We start from the raw sequence: 21,912 nt of genomic DNA, 5'->3' as shown, positions 1-21,912 counted from the left end.
ATACTCTATTCAGGTTGGAGACCAAAAGTCATGGAGCGGGATGCACGCTCCACACGTGTTGTGGCCGTCACAGAATCCCGTGGCGATCGCTTAATGCCAAACAAGCAGGAAAGGCAGGTTCCTAAGGAGCTGTGTGTCACCCTGAGGAGTCATTTCAAGGGCATGATCACTTCAGGGGTAATTTCCCAGAGGTGGAAAGAGCTAAAGCCACGGAGTCTGTCTTCCTCGTCCGTCTGCCACCTGCGTAATTTCACTTTTTAAAAACGACCCACGGTTCATTGCTTTCATATCTAACGTTAATAGATCTAAAAGGGTCACACGTCCCCACTTAGCATTCATCACTCGGGTGAGAGGAGCCACCAACATCAGCCTGGCCTGTCAGCTGTTTCGACAGCACTGCACTGCTCACTTCTGAGTCACATCCAAAGTGTTCCGCCTGCATTTTCCGTCTGTGAAGAGCTCATTTAAACTCAAAGACAGTTGCTCTTCAAAATTCTCGAAGGGAAGCAGCACAATTGGATTTTAGAATAATGGATCAACTTCTCCATCAACTTTGATTTTTCTACCCCCCCCCCCCGCAATTATATAATTTTCAAAACCGCTCCGAGGCAGATGTGTGTTTACTTTGAGAAGTAAAAATGTTAACATTTAAACTGAAAGCCTGTTTCAGTTTTAAGGTACTTAATTGCCTTGCAGCCTGTAATAAACCGAGCCCATCTTGTCATTCAGCTAATGGAGGGAGTGATAGCAAGATAGGAGCCCAGGACCCGATTCATTCCAGTTTCCCTTTGTACTTGGTTTACTTTGGCACGGTGCCGCCTGTGTATTTTACACTTCTTTACATTTTGTACATCCCTGTATGACAAATACTTGTCAAACAAAAACTAAACAGATTTATAACCCCTAAACTTGAAATGAGCCAAAATTGAACTGCCAAAACTTTATGACTTCATTTTCTTTCATAGTTTTCCACTACGTTGGTTCAAACAGACAAACCCCACTTGAGGTCAAGCAGAGGTCATTTCACTTTCATTACTAAAATATAATTTACAATATGCCAGACCTAAACAAGTTTAGCCTAAAGGGTTTGTCTAATGTAAACCATCTGTTCTTCAACAATACAGCTAATTTCCTGCCATCACCCTACAGTCTACTGACTGCTTCTTTAAGGGTTTTTATGATTTTTTAACTAGTTCAGGATTTATGTAAAATTTGAAAATGAGTCTATAGTTAAGACTCATTTGTACCAAGTAACTTGAGCATTTTAAAAATGCAAATCACTGTGTAAATTGTTCCCCTGAAACCCAGCTCTGGGCGGTTTTTTCTGGGTACTTCTTTGCCGGCTGCTGCACAGGTGTTCCACAAAAAGGTTTTCTGAAATCTGCTGTTTCAGTTGCTTCCCGTGCTTCTTTCCAAGGCAAATCCCCAAATTTGGTTATGACCAGCTCTGGTAACTACGCCTTCTCCTACTTTAGGCTGGCGAAGCGTTGGGACTCCGTGCTGTGTGGCCCACCGGGCATTGGTGGGACACAACACACTTGGGGTCAGAACATGCTCCTTCTTGTGTCTGAACAGAGAGAAAGGACAGTGGTGATTCCAGAGTGACCGCCCACAGAAGGCTGACCTCCCTGCCCTGCGAGGAGCCGGGCTGAGTTTGGGCAGAGGCCCCGCACCGGCCGCTCCTTCGGCTCTCCCAAAGATTCTGCCTTCTTTTCTAAGCTTCTTTCTCCATCTGCAAAATGGCAACAGGGAGAGTTCGTCTTCCAAAGGCGAATATGCAAGAAGGAGCTGGCTGACCTCAGTGCAGGGGAATGCGGCCGCCCTCTCTGCCGTGAAGCCCCCGGGACCGTGTGTCAGGCCGGCGCCAAGGTCCTGTCCGCCCCTCTCCTCTTCCCGGCCCCAGAAGTTTGGCCTGCTTGCTGCCTTTCCCTTCTGCCACCATCCACTCTTCCACATGGTTCTCGCTCCTCCCGCTCCACCCGCATCGCCCAGAATCCTCAGAGGAGAAGGCCACAGGCCACTCCAACTCTCACCCACCCGAAGGCTCAAAACAGATTCTCTGTCATTTTTTAGGATTTTTTTTAAAAAACTGAAAACTACAGGAGAACAGAGAAAGCCTAACGGGAGGAAACTACACTTTTTTTTTTTTCTAACAGAGAGGAAATTTTAGAAGACTGTCCAGAACTACTTAGGGCTGTAAGTGCACCCAAATCATTTGCGTTGACTCTGCTTTCTGGATGACTTCCGTAATAAGGATAATAAGATTGATTTAAAGAGCACTTACCAGGTGGAAATTGCTTTCGTACATTATTGCATTTAACCTCTACTGTAACTGTGGAAGCTACATATTATATTATTTCGTAGATATGGAAACAGAGGTTCAAAGAAGTTAAGAAACTCACCCCCAGTCAACCAGCTAATATATAGGACCTACCCCATAGGATTGTTATATTAAGTGAGTTAATATCTGGTAAGTGCTTAGAACAGTGTCTGGCACGTGGAAAGTGCTATCGAAATATTAACCGTTAAAAGAAAGCAACAGGTCCAAGACGCAAATGCAGATTCGTCGGAGTCCGGAGCTCACATGGTTTGAATTACCCCACGCTGCCCGTGGCTTCAGCAGGGCCGGGAGGGGGGAGGAGTCCTAACTCATTGTATCCGTCTAACATTCCTCCGGTTTAGTCCTTAATTCTCATTTTCCCTCAAAAGAAGTTTATGACTCAGTCCCTTGCCCTTCTCTATCACCAAAAGCCCAGGGATCCTGTTTAGATAAAAAAAGTAAGTAAGACCTACTATGCCATTTGAGGGACCTTCACATAAATTGGATTCATTTACATCATTAGGAAAACTTCTGATGGAAATCCCAATGTTAGCGTCATCCGGGAAAAATTCACCTTGGGTTACTCTTGCCACGAAAACAAAATTATGTGAGCATGCGGACCACAGGAGAAAAAAGTAGGGTTGGTTCAGCTGGCGGCTTTCCCATCCCCCACGTGCTCTTCTCCCAAAGGAACGCCAGAGCTTCCATGAGAATCCAGATCCTCTCAGCAAAAGCAAAAATAGTGGATGGGCCTGTGATTGTGGAAGAAATTTCCAGATTTAGTCAGAGGAAAAGATTGGTCATATGTTTTCTAAAATTATTTACTTTTTTGAATCGGTCATCTATTCGCCTGGTTCAAAAATTTAAAAGTATGAAAAAGCATGAAGGGACACATCTCCCACCTCCCCCGGCCCCAGTTCCCGCCTCCACAGCCCCTCGAGGACCACTGCTGTTCTCAAGCATCCTTTCAGAGGTGCTTTACGCCTATGCAAAGAAATATGAAGGGAGTCATTCCTTTTCTCCTCCTCTGTCACACAAAAGCAGCATATAGCATTAACTGTTCTTTTGCTTTTTACTTTTAATTTAGGATGTTGGAGATCTTTCCATATCAGTACTTAGAGGATGTGCTCATTCATTCTTACAACTGTGTAATATTGCATTTACTAGCTCCTCCCTAATTACTGTAATGTCCCCTCTAGGCAGACATTTAGGCTGTTTCTGACCTTTTGCTCTTACAAACAATACCACAGTGAGTAGGACTGGACCAATAAGCTGTGACTACTGAATGTTTAAAGCAAGGCATTGCCACTACTTTCAGCAGAAGTGACTTTTCTATAAGACATTTCCAAATACAAACCCCATAAAATCTGTTTTAATGAACAAGTGAGCCCTATGTATAATACGAAATATTATTTGCATGGAAGAATTAATGTTACAAAAAACCTCAGTCCCATTTTGTCCTTTTAAGTGGGTGTTTTGCAGCAAGTTTATTTATATTTATAATTAGGTTAGTGGGCGTTTTGCCCTGGAAAGTATCGGCCTAGAACAAAGCCAGTCACCATGAATTCTAAATTAGTAGAGTTTGGATTAGAGAAATTTTTTACTTAAGTTTCTAAACTATTGTTTTAAACTCTGTACAGAGAGCTCTGAATTCCAGATATATTTGCAACATTGTCGCCTTCAATTAGGATGCTCAGAGCAATTGATTCTTTTCCTAAAAGAATTAAGGATTTAACGTGCAGAGATTATTTTAACAATCAGTTTATGTACAATGCATTGCTTTTATGACTTTTTCCCTAGTAAATTAGACTAAACTTCGGATTAGATTTGAAGTGAATTTCAAAAATAGTAAAAACACATGACACTATAGACATTTACTGCCAAAATCAAATGTCACAACTTAATACTTATCTTCACCAGGAGCGGGTGCTTTCCTCTGTCTGTTTTAAGGTCCATCAGTAAACAACCCACTTTCGAAGCCGTAGGGACATCAATTATTGTGAAGGGCAAAGGCTCTTCAAGAAATTGACATCGATTGAGAGGACAAAATACATTCACGAAAAGAACAGCGACGGCAAGGTGACACTGGCGACAAGTTAGTGGCGCCCCCGTGTGCCAGACCCCGTGCTGAGTACGTTACAGACGTTCCTTATTCGGCATCCACAAGAACCCCACAAGATGAGGATGATTATTATCAATTATCATCGTCCCATTTTATAGATGAGGGAATCGAGGCCCAGGGTGAAATGCTGTCCCCGGGTCCCGCGGCTGGGAAATGGGAAAGGCAGGATTCACAGTCGAATGGCCTGACTGTGGCGGTCAAACGTGTGTTTGCACGTGGTTCTTTCCGACGGGAAAGCAAAGGGACTGCCGAGGAGGCAGAGGCCACCGCGGTCAGGGCAGTTTCAGAGGAAGAGAGAATGTGATAGGAAGAGGGGGCAGCGCATTCCACCTCACTCCCCAGGAGCACAGCCTTTGGTTTTGCTTTCTCCCGCTTGTCACTCAGTAGATTTCCTAAGAACTGGTGAGCACTGTAGGAACAGGGCATTGGGCAAGAATGTGCGTGGTGTGGGGGGTGGACACGGAGGAGACCTGTTTAACTAAAGCGAGGCTGTCATATGGCAGAGGGGCCAGGGAAGGTGGTCGCAGTCACTCCAAGTGCCCGGCTAAGAACCAAAGCCGCACTCTCACTTCTCAAGCAGCACGTCTCATACCCCGGCATCAATGAGGTCACTGCGGTCTCGCCAAATGCACAGTCTCATTCCGGGGGGTCCGAGGTGGGCCCCCGAGTCCTCACTGTGGTACACTTTGAGTGATGCTGGTGTCGCTGGTCTCAAGACCACACTTGGAGGAGCAAGACTCTAGGCAACAGCAGGGAACCGTTGCTGGAGCAGGAGGCTGGGGGGGTGGGGAGGGCGAAACAAATTTGCCTATGGCGCCTCTTCTGAGTTGCAGCCAACAATTTTAAAGACTTACAGACCCACGATATTTTATTGAATCTGAGGGATAGAACCTTTCTCTGTACGCCCCACCTCTCCTTGCAGATGCCAAGATGTCTTGCCTTAAGAAATGTTTTAAGCCACACTTTTCCTTTCTTTCTTGCAGAGCAAGGCCAAAGAGCTGCCACTTTCTGCTGTACGTTTTATGGAAGAACTGGGGGAATGTGCCTTTGGAAAGATCTACAAGGGCCATCTCTATCTCCCAGGCATGGACCACGCTCAGCTGGTGGCTATAAAGACCTTGAAAGACTATAACAACCCCCAGCAATGGACAGAATTTCAACAGGAAGCCTCTCTGATGGCTGAACTACACCACCCCAATATCGTCTGCCTTCTGGGTGCCGTCACTCAGGAACAACCCGTGTGTATGCTTTTTGAGTATATGAATCAGGGGGATCTCCATGAGTTTCTCATCATGCGATCCCCACACTCCGATGTTGGCTGTAGCAGTGATGAGGACGGGACTGTGAAGTCCAGCCTGGATCACGGGGATTTTCTGCACATTGCAATCCAGATTGCAGCCGGTATGGAATACCTGTCAAGTCACTTCTTTGTCCATAAGGACCTGGCAGCTCGCAATATTTTAATCGGAGAGCAACTTCACATAAAGATCTCAGACCTTGGGCTTTCCAGAGAAATATACTCCGCCGATTACTACAGGGTACAGAGTAAGTCTTTGCTGCCCATTCGCTGGATGCCCCCGGAAGCCATCATGTATGGCAAATTCTCTTCTGATTCAGATATCTGGTCCTTTGGGGTTGTCTTGTGGGAGATTTTCAGTTTTGGACTCCAGCCATATTACGGATTTAGTAACCAGGAGGTGATGGAGATGGTGAGAAAGCGACAGCTATTACCGTGCTCTGAAGACTGCCCCCCTAGAATGTACAGCCTCATGACAGAGTGCTGGAACGAGATTCCTTCCAGGAGACCAAGATTTAAGGATATTCACGTCCGGCTCCGGTCCTGGGAGGGCCTCTCAAGTCACACAAGCTCTACCACTCCTTCGGGAGGAAATGCCACCACGCAGACGACCTCCCTTAGTGCCAGCCCAGTGAGTAATCTCAGTAACACCAGATACCCGAATTACATGTTCCCGAGCCAGGGTATTACACCACAGGGCCAGATTGCCGGATTCATTGGCCCACCAATACCTCAGAACCAGCGATTCATCCCCATCAATGGGTACCCAATACCTCCTGGATACGCAGCATTTCCCGCCGCCCACTATCAGCCAGCAGGGCCTCCCAGAGTGATTCAGCACTGCCCGCCTCCCAAGAGCCGGTCCCCAAGCAGTGCCAGCGGGTCCACTAGCACTGGTCATGTGACCAGCTTGCCCTCATCAGGATCCAATCAGGAAGCCAATATTCCTTTACTGCCACACATGTCGATCCCAAATCATCCCGGTGGGATGGGTATCACCGTTTTTGGCAACAAATCTCAAAAACCCTACAAAATAGACTCAAAGCAACCATCTTTGCTAGGAGACGCCAATATTCATGGACACACCGAATCTATGATTTCTGCAGAACTGTAAAATGCACGACTTTTGTAAATGTGGTATACAGGAAAAACTAGAAGACCGTAGAAAAGATTTATCTTCAAATGTTTTTATTAAAGTAAGTTTCTCATTTGGCAGACATTGCAACAAGTATCTTCTGTGAAGTTTAACTGTGTCTTACCAAGCAGGGCAGACACCAGCCAGAAAAAAACGCTGTGGGATTAACACTCCATCAGGGTGCACGCCCTGGCGTTGGGAATGGTACATCTGGTTTCAAGTACTGAAAACTGCAAACCAGTGAGGAGGAGAAGCAGCTCGTGATTAAGTATCAAACCAAAAAGGAAAGTCAGATGGTGCCTTGTGTGTCCGCCTTCGGTCACCACGACCGGTCTCTCCCTGAAATGTATATACCCTAGCGTTTGTCTACCTGCTGTCTCTTCTTCAGGACAGATGTTCAGGAATGATGTTGATTCAGTTTAGACTCTATGCATGTTTGTATGGAAGTGCTGTTCAGAATCAATGAGGAAACCTAGGCCAAATTTGAAATCCTAGATGGAAACGAGCCATAAGACAAGTGTAAGATCCCCTGAAGCCTTCTGCACAGTGGGGCTTCTCTGGAAAGGTGCAGAGTGTGTCTCTTTGTGAATCTCCTCTGCTGATCGCGAAGGCCTTTTCCACGTTCTCCTTTGCCACAGTGTTTACACAAGCCCTTGAAATAACGTAGGGCATCAGACCATAAGAAGGCTAGATGTGGATGCTGGAATTGATTGTTGGTTGATAGTTCACTTCATTGCATTAGAAATGAGGCACCAAAGGAAGCATGGTCAGGAAAATGGCCCCTGGGCCTAGGTCAGCATCATGGGAGAGGAACAAGGGTTTCCATGGCGACAGCCTCCCAGAGTGTCCCTGGACCAATAACATTGAAGAACAGAGGTGTGGCTGCAGACCAGCACATGGGTGCTTGCAACCTCCTGCCTGTCAGTCATCCAAGGTCTAGGGGCGCTGACCATCAGTGGCCTCTGGGCGCGTAGGAAACTCCAAGACAACAATATCTAGTCAATTTAAAGTTTCTTTCACTTTTTTTTTTTTTTTTCTGAGCTGGGAGTGTTCACGGATTTTATTCCAGCACCAAGAGTTATGACAATTTATTCATAGAGTTAGGTGGAATCCAAAGACTGAATTCTATTTTGCAAAATGTTACAGTATTTTTAAGAAACAAGTACTGTACTGAGTTCTCACTTCAAAGATTACCACAAACTGAATTTTTTAAGCTGGTAAATAGAAGAAGCAACATGATCGTTTTTGCCTCACTCAGAGGGAGGTATCGAATGTGCCTCTCGGGCCATTGGTCTGCTAGCCATTTCTGCCAAGTTTAGAATTCTTCTGGGTTTCAAGTTCTATATAGAAAGGAATGTTATTTTGATTTTTCTCGTGTTAAAAAAAGTAATTCCTTTATTCTAAGAACAATGTCTCAAAGTCTCATTGTTTTATTTTACAGCTAAAGAGACTTATAAAGAGACTTACAGGATATAAAATAATTCCTGGAAATGATATTTGATGAGGAGACTGTAAGAGAATTAGCAGCAGGTTGGTGTTTCAATTTTGTAAAAGAAAACACAATTAGGATGAAAAATCAGGAAATACATTTACCAAAATGTGTTGTAATTTTCCCAAATGCTGAATCTTCAGACCACAAATGTGGACTTACAGGTACTGTGGACTCGAAGGATTGGCTGTATCCAGATTTATTTGGGAGATAAATTAAGACGTATTTTTGTGGCATAAATAAGGTGATTCCGAAGTGACATTTCTTAACTTTAGGTGGAGGAGAATATTTGTATCCTTTTGTTGCTATGCAACTGTATAATGAGGAAGAGTCAAACCACAGTTTTGTATATCATACGACAATCAATTGCTTTCCAAGAATATTTATTATTTTAATTAAACACGATTTCAGTGAATCTGAGTTTTTCTGGGAGTCCCTTAAAGGGAAATCAGCATTCCATGAGCCAGTAAAATACCTACTCTGGAAAAACATTACTATGCTTAAAAAATAAATCCAAGTTAGTTTTTTATAAAGAACTAGAACATTTATTGTAAACATTTTATAATTACTGAAGTCATCAAGGTGAGCAAACTAAACTTCAAAACCACTTGTAATGTGTTTTATAATAGCACTATGATGCTACGTAACACAGTCCCTTTTGTATTAAAATAGTATTTTTTTCACAGACTGAAAAATATCTTTTGCTTTGTTGACAATGTTTTGTAAGATGACTTTATTTTCAGATCTTTCCCCTTTTTTGCACAAAGCTCTGTTTATGGTTTGTATCACCGAAGTGAAAATATATCTCTGCATTTTTATATCTGGTCTGTTTCCTTGTTTCCTGTGTTTATTTTTAACTCGATATAGATTTTCTTCAAATATATAATGGCAGTATTCAGATATCGCGCCCTCCCATATCTTTCCTTACTTTCACTGCATGCGTTTAATCACTGTATTACTTAATGTTTGATTTGTTATTATGGGCATTTGGAATACACAAGCATGGAATTGTAATGACAGACAGACTTTTATATTGAGGATATATGCATTTGTATTTCACTCACCAGAGATGCTATTAAACACTGATTATTTTATGCTGCTGTTTATTAAAATGTTTACCATAAAATATTATTTCCTGAATATTGATATCATGGAGGTGTTTGGGCATTTTAAATATTATTTCTCCTAATGATTGACATTTCATAGAAAGGAAATCAAAATTCTTATTTACTGATATTTCATTGAAATAATTTTTTTAAGTAAGCTTTTAAAATAGACTTGGGCATTGTTTTGCTAGAGCTCATAGATGGAAAGGAAAATCCCAATGATTTCATGACCATATTCTATCCACTTATATGTGGGCAAGGTTTTAATTTTTAAAACCAAAATAATATATTGAGTAATTACGTTACAACCAAATGAAATGTAAAAATTTGTTTTAAAAGTTGAATCCTTTTCTGCCTTAATGTTTCCATGTGAACTTAGACATCAAAAATCGTGTCTTAGAACTCAAAAGAAGAAAAAGCTGTGTACATCATAGCATGTTCAATTCAGATTCCAACCATATTGATAAAATAAAAGAAATGTGACCATTTAATTGTCACAGCTTATCTTTATGACCTTATTTGCCCAAAAGAAAGAGTTCCCCATCTGGCGATTAAGACACTGTCAAGGAAAATGAGTATCATTATGGAAGTTCAAAGAACTTTCCATTTCTGCTATTTAGTACAGAAGGGAAGACAATAAAACCTTCAGGGCCTTATCCATCTGTTTTAGGTCCAGCCCCTGTCACCACCTCAGCAATCAGACTGAATGAAGCCGTCACTTCACATGGCAGCGCCATCGTGTCAGACTGGGTTTCTCCCTCTCACTGGAATTCCTCCATGTGCCCTTCCCGCCCTTGCTCCTTATGGCTCTCCAGGCTCTTCCTCTCCCACCACCCCAAGTCCCTCAGCTCTGTGATTTGGGTCTTACCCTTAATTCTCTAATCACCAACATCTGCAGGCTCGCAACACCACCTCAGATAACGCCTACCACAAACCGCTAAATACTGACCAAAGAGAAGCTCTATTACCTACACTCCTTCGAGATGATTACCTCTCCCACTGTTCTCCCAGTGTGGTCCGCAGCCCAGCAGACCTTGGAACTTCTTAGAAAGGCAAATTCTCAGGCCCTACTTCGAAGGACTGGATCAGAAATTCTGGGGGTGGGACCCAGGAATTTGTGCTTAAACAAGCCCTCCTATATTCTGAAGACTGAGAATCACAAAGCCAGCCTAAAGGCATGAGGGTCATTACAGCCTTAGCAATGTATGTAAGCATTTAATAATAGATTAGCCACTTCAGTTCCCTTAAAGGAATCAAGTTGTACTTAAAAAAATTCAGCACTAAAAACTTTTTGCATTCATTATTTGACAATTGGTTATGTTTTTTTGTAGTTGTTCACTTGAAGAGAAAGCTAACAGCTCCTAGCCTTTGTCAAGAATATACTCCTTGTCTAGTTCACTCAAGACCCACATTCCTGGATGCTGACCAAGAGCTTTCTACTTCGTATGGACAAGCTCAAAAGAGTTGATCTCTTAGTGTACCTTTTTTGACTCCTTGCCATGATGATTAACACAACTAAAAGAACTCTCTGTGTTGCAACTGGACAAAGTTAAGGTCAAGGATAGGCCAGTCTTTCTTGGGAGCAAAGAAGGCCCAGCTCCCAGTAAGCATCAAGCAGAAGCAGCTGCAGAGGGTCCCCACCCCGACCCCACCCCCGACTTCTTGTGACAACCTGACCCAGTTGGCTGGATGTGGTCACCTGTGGCTTGTTCCACTGGGTCCCTTTGCCAGCTGCCATCCATCCATCCTCTGGCCGCCATGAGCACGCCTCTGCTCAGGCTAAGTTCCCCACTTACGCCTTTGGAGGGCCGAAAGCTCTGAAAGAGGACAGCAAGACAGAACCAAGGGAGGTGACGGAGGTGAAGCTCATCCTCTTTGTAATTCATAGAGCTTTTATTTTTTCAACCAAGAGTTCAAATGCCAAGGAGGAAATGCTATAACTGAGGAGCAGAAGGAGCAAGGGAGCACAGACATAAGAGGAAAATTTTTGCAGCCAAAATATGACTACACCTGAAGTTTCTTACCATCAATGCCAAGAGTATTAGGATACTGTTAACTCAGAGGAAGGAGAGCCTTGCAAACCATCAAAGCGCTCGAGGTCAGGGTGATCCTCTGGGAAATTAGGCTGGGAAGGCTTAGAAACGCAGAGACAGATAGGGAAGCTCTGCTGATGTTTTTATGACCAGCCTATGAGTTGCTTCTTCACAAAGGTGTCCTATAGCCTTTGCTGCCCAGGCCTGATGCGATGCTCGTCCTTATCGAAGTGACCAGGTGAGTAAACATTCTAATCCAGCAATGGTTAAATTAGGAGAAAGGCCCCTCTTTAAAATTAGATAAGGCATTACTTACACTTTTAAAAGGATCACTATCTTGGCACGCTGAACTAAAGATAATTCAGTTCAGGGAATATTCAAATTGAAGGAATGTGCTTCTAAATGTCAATCTTCATGGACCTGTGTTCTTGATTGTAAATTCAAATACATGCAGAGAGCAACAGAGCCAGCGGCCAGAGCCACAGGTTAATACTGCAGCCCTCCTGGCACCTGCCTCAGAAACAGGTGGCGATCAGACTCCATCCTCCAGGAGGGGCTGTGCAGCCCACGTGGTCCTCGGGCATCAGAAGGATGACGCCAGTCGTCCTTGGGGCCCATTCTAATACATTCCCAGAAAGGGTTCTTTTGCGTCTACACATGTTAAAAATCACTTGAAAGGAGCTGAAACTCCCCAATGGCATGGTCTAGGTAGTTTACTAAGAGTCCACTGAAGAAGAATACTTTTCAGGCAAAAATGACAGTTTAGGACTTAATTGTACTTTCAGGGCTCCCTCTGGCAATAGAGCATGTTTGTCGTGTTGGTCAGCATGGCTGGAGTAGGAACTCCGGAATCTCAGGGGTCCGCCTTGGGAGAGCAGACGCTTATTTCTGGCTCACGTGGGTCAGCGGAGGTGGGTGTGCTGCTGCGCTGCCCCAGGTCTCTGCGGGACCGGCTGTTCCCAGGCACAGGGAGACGGGCCGGCGGCAGAAGTGGAACACAATCGCTCAGGAAGTTCTGCTCAGACGTGCTGGAGAGCGCATCCTCCTCACGTTCTCTCGGTCAACACGCACGCCCAGGCCAAACCCGACCACAGGGCGGGGCTGCGTCTCGACCTCCTGAGAGGCCCTGCAGGTCACACTCACGGCCAGGGATGTAGAACCTTCTTGAAGGGAAGGAGAGGAACAGCGGGAACAGTAACGCGATCCCCAACCCGGCTGAAGCCCCGAGTGGACAGAGTCAGCATAGCAGACCCACCACACCACGGCCCTTCCGGGCTGGGCTCAGATTTAGCCTTGAAATTTTCCACATATGGCCCTGGATAAGCTACTAGTCAGTCAGAAATGGCAGCGGACACGAAATGATTAGCTGTCCCTGCACTAGAGCAATAGTTGTCAAACCAGGTTATTATCACAATCTTCTGGGGAGATTCTAAAAATTATAACTTCTCAGGGACACCCCGGAAGGTACCGGAAAAGTTACGTGAAAATCTCCTATAAATTCCTCAGACATAGCATACAACCCTGTGCGTCTAGGACCCCCTCCTTCGCGGGACCTGGATGAAGAGGATGGGGCACACAGCACGTGCCTTCTAACTGCTCTGCACAACCCCCAAACCACCTCGAGGAAGAAGGGGGTCTCTCTTTCCTTGTCTGTAAATGGGGTAAATGCGGCACAGAGCTTAAGGGTAAAGGTCCTGAGGTCGGATTTCCTGGGCTTGTCTCCCCTTCACCCCTGGTAACCGCGTGAATTTAGACAAGTTGCTGAACTATTTCTTCACCTGAAAAAGTATCCGCTTCATAGAATTGGAGCCAATTAACGAAAGTGAGCTACTTCATGTCAGCTGCAGAGGAGAGCGCCTGACGCGAAGTTCTCAAAAAACAGCCTGCACAGTTTTATAATTTTTCTATAATACCTGTCTTTCAGAGTTGATATGAGCATTCAATGAGAACGTATATAAATACATGAGAAGTATCTAGCACCTAGCAGGCACTCGAAAAGTGGCAATATCGCTGTTATTTAATGTTTTGGACAATTTCCATCAAGGGACACATAATTTTCTAAAGTGGTAAAATATTTAGAGCACAAAGTATTCTACTTTATCGTTCATGCGTGTGCCATCGCGTAGAACACCCAGGACTGGCGCCGGTGAGGCGGGGCGCGCTTAGCCCCTCATCAATTTCCATCATCTCCCTTCAAACCTCCCCTAATAAATACACACTAAGTAAAAACAGCTTCAAGACACATCCCTAAGCCATCCCCAGACCATGTGTCACCCCATACACCCCTCCAAGCCTGCTGCCTCCTCAAAGCCTCTGCTGGGTGGAAATTCTGGAACTACCCCAGGTCAACTGAGTGCACCATGGAAAGGTATGGTAAAGTGATACATGCGAAGGAGGCCTGGAATAATGTCATCCTTGAAGCAGGTCCTCTCCCCATCCCCACACACGCTTCACAGTCACAGTTGTACTCCGATCCTAGGAGATGCAGGGTCTCTCGATAATTAGCGTTCCCACGTTGGAAACGAGTGAAAGGAGACCTGGTCCTCCAGAAGCGCTTCGGGGCATGGAAAGCCCCAGGCAGCCATCGCACCCCTGCTCACAGACATCCCCCCATCTGCTCCGCACGGAATTCTGAGATTACCTTTAGGACTTTGATTATGGGGTTTGGGCACCAGCCTGCACAGAAAACAAATCGGGTTCCTTTAAACCACAAGCTCCAAAAAGAAATAAACAGCTTCACCAAGTCGTCTCCACCATTCCCACCCTGGAGGCGTCCTTGATGCCCACGTCAGGGTGACCGACTGTGCCAGTTGACAGGGACCATCCAATCTTAGCAGTGAAAGTCCTTTGTCCCAGGCAGGCCCCCAGTCCCAGGCACACCTGCACCCTTGGTCACCCTAGCTAAAGCCAAGACGGCGAAATAAAAGCCAGCATGTGTGGACTCTGAGTCCCTCTCTGTTGGCAGACACAAAATTAGATGTAAATGGTGGTCAGGTGTCCCCGGCATCCTGGGTGCTGGTCTTACAAGGAGAGACCGAATTATTCTGTCATTAGCCCCATTCTGAAATGTGGGGGAGACTACACCTTCAAGGGAACCAAGCATTTCTTGGAGCCTAGGCCATTATAAGCTAAAAGAAAAATTTTAAATGAGAAATTTCAGGAATTCAAAAGTCGCTGAACTGTGCTGCCCACCTCCTTCTCCCTGTTTGATCTTTGATGATTAGCATTCAGTGTTTCCCATGACAGTTATATTGGGGAAGGAATACGAGATTATTAAAAGCAGAGAAATTCAATATTGGGAAGGCACATCAAAAGGTCTTCAACACAAAGAAAGGATCGTGTGACCTGAAATGAGAGTTCCTAGGAGCACGCGTGCCGCATCTCATTTTCTAGTTCACAGCGCAACATCCGTCAAAACATGATTTGCAGCCCTTCTCGCAGCTGAGCCGACGGGTGGCGATCCTCAGCCCTCTTCTGCTCTTGAGGATGGGTGTTCAAGTCCAGAGGAGGTTAGCACCTTGTTGGGGCACAATCCCTGGTGCACGACGAAATGGGGGGGGGGGGGGTTGCTTAAGTAAAATGAAAACATCTGTTTGAGTCTTGAGGGAAAGAATTGTTTTTTAAAAAGAGTGGGAGGCGATGCTCGGCTGTTAAAGCTGGACGCGGCCTCGGGAGCTTTGCAAATGTTGAGCAGTTGCGCTGCCAGCTGCCCTGCCCACCTAGGATGACCACCGGAGCCTTGGTTCAGTCTGCATTTTTCCAGATACCATACAGCCTTATCCCTAACCCTGTCTAAAGCCATATGTTAATGTCTACTAACTGGTTTTGAGTGCTTTTCACACAAAATCAGAGTAACCCAGCCCAGTAAGTGAGTGACCTTTTGCCACTGCATTTGTTGGTCGGTAGCTGGGCACTCTGGATAAAAAGCCATATTAGTTAGCTAGTGCTGCATAACAAAATACCACAGACAGTATCTTGAAACAATCCCCATGTCTTAGCTCACAGTTCTGTTGGTCAGATCTGGGCAGAGCTTGACTGAATTCTCTGCTCAGGGTCTCACAAGGTGTTGGCCTGGTTGTGTCTGATCTGGAGTTCAGGTCCTCTTCGTAGCTTGTGTGGTTGTGCTAGAATTCAGGTGCTTGTGGTTATGGAACTGAGGTCCTGCTTCTCTTGATGGCTGTCAGCCAGCAGCCACGCTCACCTCCTAGAGACTGCCCACATTCCTTGCTCCACGGCCCCTTCCATTTCCAGAGGTAGCAACAGAGAGTCTCCCTCATATGGAGTCCCTTTAATGCTGTGAATCACTGCCTCCAGGAAGAGCCCAGTCCCATTTAAGGCCCACCTGATTAGGCCAGGCTCACCCAAGATCCTCCCCCCTTTTTGTAAAGTCAGTCGTGCCATAGAACTTAATCACAGGAGTGAAATCCATCCTATTCGCAGTCCTGAAGATCAGGCGGGGGTGGAGATCTCGAAGGTCATCTTAGAGCTCTGCCTGCCACAAGGAACACAGCACAACGTTTCCTTTCTCAAACCTCTAGGCTCATTTTTAGAGGGAAAGACTGGGAGAGAAAGCCCCAGAAAGCATATAGTAGGACTTAATTAGATCTCCTCTCCACTTGAAGGTACAGAAGCAACAAAAGTCAATATCAAAATAATTATTTAGCAGTTGGTAAGTATTTTTTTGAGCTATATACAGAGTACTAGTAGGTCACAGAAGTCAGACTGAGTTCTGAATGAATCTATGACCTCAAGGGGAAGGCAGAGCACACGTTTAATTAACAGGTACGTATTGGACTTCCATTATGAGCTGGGCACCATTTTATACAGCGGGGGTCCGGCTTTCTTGGGTTTACACTTTAGTTGAGGGGGACTCAGAAAGTTGACAGGTAGAAATTCAGCCAAAATTAACAAAAACAAAAACAACAGACGCACAAAGAAAACTATTGAGAGCAGCAGTAATTTATTGAAGAAGGCCAGATAGCTCCTTGGTAGAACAGGAGACCTTGTGGGGCTGGGCTGCCTAGTGGTTAGAAGCATGGACTCTGGAGCTAGATATCCTGGTCAGCTGCATTCCAGCTGTGTGACCTCGGGTAAAGGATCTAGCACCTCTGTGCTTCAGTTCCCCTTACTACAAAAATTAGACTCATAAGAGTACCTAACTCATGGAGCTGTTTTTGAGGATGAAATTAATTCCTGCAAAACACTTAGAACGGCAGGCCCAGCACATGGGAAATGCAGGTGTCGACACTCACTCACTCTGTGCCAGGCAGTGACTGAGTGCTTGGCGGGCATTATTCCCTTTAATCCTCACAAGGATCCTGAGGGAGGTATTATTACAGGCTGCATATTATAGATGAGAAAATGTACACCCATGGAGGCTAGTGACGTCTTCAAGGCTTTATAGGTATTCCAACAGAGGTGTGCTGGCGTGCAACCAGGTCTGTCTCGAGGGCCCGTGTTATTTACCACCAGACTTACTAACACATTAAGATAGCAGAAGGATACAGATGAGATTTATTTTCCCGGTTGTGCTGGTTCATGTAAAAACAAATGACCACAACACCAAATCTGATGAATAAGGCAGAGACAGATACGGCCTGGCAGTGAGAAGTGGCAAAGATGTGACATCAATGCTATTGTGAATGTGGTAATTTTATTAAAACTGACATTTGCTATAACAAATGGAAGGTAAGTCCAGACAGAGAGAATTATTTTTAGGTAGGTTCTAATCATAAGTTTCTGATTTCAAGTGACCCAGATATCCGATCAGCTGATGCTATGCTTCTCCTGCTCTGCTGCTGTTAAGTGTAGGAGGCAAACCTAGCCAGTTGCTGCACACATGCTAGATGCTAAACACACACACACACACACACACACACACACACTTCATCTTGCTCCTCGCCAAGTCCTAGGTCCACTCTTCAGCTCAGGAGCCCCCATAATGGAAGCCCATCTCCCATCCACACAGGAGCTAAGCTACCTGTAAGAACAGAGGATGGTGGCCAGCCAGGAAGTACGACTGTGACCCTGTTTACTTGGTAGCTCCAAACTCAGGAGAGCCCAGTTCCCACCGGAAGCTCTGTCTTTCCCAACAATTCCATTTCCAAAATATTTCTGGGAGTCCTCACTGTTTGTCCCCTGAGGCCCGCCAGGTGCAAGACCTTTCCAAGTGCTTGCACCTTCCTCTTTGGTGTCCTGGGGACTGTGCTTACAACCTACGCCCTGACGGCAGCCCCGGGACCCTCTGCTCTGGAGGCTCTTGCTCTCACGGTCTTTCTGCTCGATTGTCCACTCTATCTGTCACTGTCCTCCAGACTTGAGCCTCCGTGTCCCTGAGGGCTGGCCGACCTCCTCTAAATCACCCCCCACGCCACATCTAAGCAAACCCTTCCTCTCATGTCGTTCTTTCATTACAGGTCACTCTCCTGGCCCCAGAACTCTTCATTCCGCTAAGTTCGATTCAGTCAGCATACACCGACGCCTCCTCTGAGCAGGCGCCTGGTGCTGGCAGTGCAGTGCTGAGTAACCAAGTCTCCAGGCCCTCGGGAACTCACATTCTGGTGGGAAGAAAACCCCACAAACAGATAATGTGGTAATAAGACACAAAGACGTGCCCACGTTAAATGAGAACACAACCCCTCCTGGCGGTTCAGGGTGCTCCAAGAAGGAATTTTTGTCTGTCAGGATGTGTAAGGGCTGGTTAGCCAGATGGTAATAATGATGACAAGAAGAAAGAGAAGGAGAAAAAGAAGAAGAAGGCGGTCCAGGTAGAGAAGACGGCATGCGCCTAGGCAAGCTGGTAGATACAGGAAAAAGACAAGCGTTCAAAGGTGCAGGTATCTCAAATGTGAAGCAGAATGGGCATCAAAAAGGAAGGGGCAGACAGGAACAATATCGTGGGAGGTTTTGCAGTGCCACGTTAGGACGCTTGGCGTTAACTCTGTGGCGCATGGTTTCTTGAGCTCTTTACATCACAGACTATTATTAAAACTATTGAATTCCACGGCCCCTGGTTTACCAAAAAAAGAGTCTACATGCACACACATACTCATGCAGATACATAGACACATACACATTTGCCCATGATTTCAGCCACCCTACCCACACCCCAGCAGTCAGCCCACTTTTAAAATTCTGAAGATGGAGGGAAGGTGAGCTGGGTGGTGAAGGGCACCCCTTGGAGCATTTTAAGCAGAAAATTACAAGATCACATGTCTGTTTAAAGATGTTACTGTGAAGTGTCACGGCAGGTCTTAATGAGTGAGTGAATGTGAGCCATGAGGAGGAGGAGGTGTCAGAGCAGACTGCAAGTTTCCAGCTTGAGGAACTTGCTGAACCAAATGGGACAGAAGGCTAGTTGAGAGGAGGAAAGGTAATGAGTTTGTCTGGGGACGTTTTGAGTTTGAAATGGCCTTGGGACAGCTGGGCGATGACTAGGTAATTGGGTCTACTAGTCTGAAGTCCCGAGGAGAGGTCAAGGCTAGCAATACAGATTTGGGGGGTCATGTGAGAATCTACCAACTTGATTTTCATTGCACTAAAGTACCATATCAATACCAATTTCCAAAAATTCAGAACAAAGAAGGTTTTCATTTTATCTTTTTCTTTTACTTTAACATAATTTCCCCTAGAGCAAAATTTTAAACAAAAAGCAAAGGATTCTGTGCTTACTATCACAGTATTCCCTGATCAGAGTAGAAGGATGGACCACGGACCACCATGATACCCTCAAGAAACCTAGTCAAGATCCCAAATCGGGTCCATTTCCCTCTCACTGACGCACCCCTTTCTTCCCTTTCACCTCACATGCCCAGTCGTGCATAAATCCAAGTTAAGATCTGTTGGGATAGAAAGGAGAGCCAAAAAGATCAGTCTCAGATCCTAGTTGATATTTTAATAGGAAACATTCCTTTATATTCAGTTTTATGAAACATAGAATCAAATCATTTTATTGTGCCAAAGTGTTAGTAAAGTTAATACATTGCTGGGAACTTCTAAGCTACCGTACCTGGACGTGAAATTGACCGTGGGAGCCTTCCAACCCATCTCCCCCACAATCCGTTCTCCACAAAGCAGCCAGCGTCATTTCGTAAATGTAAATCAGAGCATGATGCTCTCATACTTAAAACCATCCAAAGGATTCCCAGTGCTAGTCACATAAAACCCCCAGACGCGCTATGTCAGGCCCCAGCGTTTTCACTCTTCCCTCTGCTCTCTCAGGCCCGCCCTGGTTCCCTCTTCAAGCCTCGCTTTTTCCTGATTGAGAACTATTGTGTTTTCTTCTTCTCAAAACTCTCTGCCCTCAATATTTCACATAGCTGATTCTTCCTCTTCCTATCTTTCACGGATCACCTCAAAAGTCTGCTCCCAGCAGAGGCCTTCCTGGACCCCCACTTCTAACCCCCAACAACCTACTCCATTCTCTCTCACATTACCGTTCTATTGTCTACACAGCACTTATCATGATCTGAAGGTATGACTCTTGTTTTGTATACTTGTTTTGTTTTTGTATACTTGTTTATTGTATACTGGAGCCGTAAAGGCAGTCACTTCACTTGAATCATTCCACAGCATTTAGTAAGTGCTCAATAAATACTTGTGAAATGAACTAATTGAACTGATACCCTGTTTCCACAAAATTAGTAAATAAATAATAAGTAAAAAAAAAAATTGCTCTGAACAAGGATGCCAGTTTCTGTAGTCGGGGCTGGCAAATGAATGCCTTTAAGTAGCTCACCTCTGCTGGAGAAGACCATAGGCCATTGCGACACAGCGTGGGAATGCTAACCAAGAGGTAAACACAGGGTCCTCTAGGATGACAGAAGAGAGGAGCCTCACCTTGTCTTCGGGGGTCCCATAAGGAGTCGTAGGTAAAGTTAAGTCTGACCGATGAGAGAATGACAAATGTGGGGAGGAAGGGTGGATGAATGTCTAGACAGAAGGAACAGCAGGTGCAAAACTCTGCTGCAAGAGATGGGAATCTGAGAAATTGTGAGTAGTTCCCTGTTCCTGGCGCATTCTCCCGGGGTAACTGCAGGAGTCGATGACATCACAATGCAGGCGAACGTGTCATGAATGGGATTTACCAAGTAAGCGATTATTAATAAGCGCAGGCCTGTATCTGCTGGTCACTTATTATCTGAGAGTTTCTGGTATTCAAAGAAAAAGGAAGGATCATTTCCGAGAGGGACTTCGAACGAAGGCTCCTGTGACGTACAGGCCGATCCTGGCACTTTACCCCGACCCTTTACGCTAGTTGCGTAAAGTCCACGTTGGCGGGCTGAGCGAGCGGGGAGGGAGGGTGTTGCCTTGACAACGGATCTCTCATTGGTCTTTCAAAGTGAAACCGATGGACGATTGGCTGCCAAGGTTTCCAGGGGCCCTCCCCCTGTCGCTGATTGGATGAGGGGCGGCCAAGCTCCCACCTCCTTCTCTCTCCTTTCCTGCGGGATCCTGTTGCTTGGCAACCGATTTGCGTCCTCCAGCTAAGCGGGCCGCGGCTACACCTGCAAGGCCGGGACATCCGCGGCTGGGGCTGCGGCGCGCGCAGGCAACACGGGGCTCCCAGGTGCTCAGCCAGGTGCGCCTTGATAAGGCCGGGCTGGGCTGTGGACTGGCCCTGCAGCGGCACGCCGCGGTCGAGAAGGCGTCCACGTTTTCCTCCTGGAAGTCCTCGTTTAGTGGAGTCAGAGGAGAAAAGAAAGTCACCGTTGTATGCCCGACGTAGAAGCCACTCATCCTGGGAGCACCCCGCGTTCTGGAGCTCTAGGAAGCCAGTAACTTATGTCAGTTGCCTGGGTGTGGAGGGTGACCCCTAAACCTCAGACGCCTGCCTCAGAGTCACCCCGTGGAGCGTGGGGACAGATCCTCTGCTGCCTTATCATGCACTGCAGAGCCTACTTCTTGCTGGAGAAAGACTTCCTGGAGTTGAAGGAGAACAATTATCCGGTCAGTACTGGGGACCTGAGGGACGTGTTTCATCGGGGTACAGATTTCTGAAAATCCGTTGAATCCATGTTTGTTCTATAAGGCGTACTTTAGTTACACGTAGTTTGTCACTGCAGTACTGTTATTTAACAAATGCATTTCACTATAACAATCTATTTCATAATAATAGGTAACAATATTGAGCACATTGTGCTGAGTCATTTTTGTATATTTAAGCCTCGAATATCTGGATCTGTCACTCAGTAAGGCACTAATAGTTCAGGGTTACACATTAAGCCCAGTACTATAACGTAAGTCGTGTTTTGCTATACCTTCCGTGAACCCAAAGCTCAGAGAGAAGTTCAGTAAATATTTGACCCCAGGAGTCCATCCTCTGTGCTCTTCAGTCTTGGTCCTACTACATGCCATCTATGCACTTTTTGCCAACGGCTGTCACATATAAAACAGAAATCCCTTTCCCTT

General features: G+C 45.6%; 2 protein-coding genes and 1 long non-coding RNA gene across 12 annotated transcripts in view; 2 read left to right on the top strand and 1 right to left on the bottom strand.

Moving 5' to 3' along the window:
• Positions 1-9,489, top strand: part of ROR1 (receptor tyrosine kinase like orphan receptor 1) — a 358,639-nt gene extending 349,150 nt beyond the window's left edge. For all 6 annotated transcript variants that reach the window (XM_070592688.1, XM_070592683.1, XM_070592685.1 and 3 more), the window contains one exon: positions 5,426-9,489. In XM_070592688.1, the coding sequence (XP_070448789.1) occupies positions 5,426-6,853 (1,428 nt within the window). In that variant the 3' untranslated portion in view covers positions 6,854-9,489. The remainder of the gene's footprint in view (positions 1-5,425) is intronic.
• On the bottom strand, positions 2,063-20,506 carry LOC139079184 (uncharacterized). The gene is made up of 2 exons (XR_011532554.1): positions 20,341-20,506; positions 2,063-3,072 (listed from the first exon to the last, which is right to left on the bottom strand). It is a non-coding gene; the product is annotated as an uncharacterized lncRNA (long non-coding RNA).
• UBE2U (ubiquitin conjugating enzyme E2 U) overlaps positions 20,320-21,912 on the top strand; it is a 63,104-nt gene continuing 61,511 nt past the window's right edge. For 4 of the 5 annotated variants that reach the window (XR_011532552.1, XM_070592689.1, XM_070592691.1 and 1 more), the window contains exon 1: positions 20,840-21,450. Coding sequence is in view for 4 of the 5 variants with exons in the window: in XM_070592689.1 (XP_070448790.1) it covers positions 21,286-21,450 (165 nt within the window). In the remaining variant the exon portion in view is untranslated. Of the gene's footprint in view, positions 21,451-21,912 lie in introns of all 5 variants that reach the window. The other variant, XM_008539687.2, reaches the window with a different exon arrangement.

Source organism: Equus przewalskii, chromosome 24 (genome assembly GCF_037783145.1).
Source record: "Equus przewalskii isolate Varuska chromosome 24, EquPr2, whole genome shotgun sequence".
In the NCBI taxonomy this organism is placed as follows: domain Eukaryota; kingdom Metazoa; phylum Chordata; class Mammalia; order Perissodactyla; family Equidae; genus Equus; species Equus przewalskii.
This window is presented reverse-complemented; position numbering and strand designations above follow the sequence as displayed.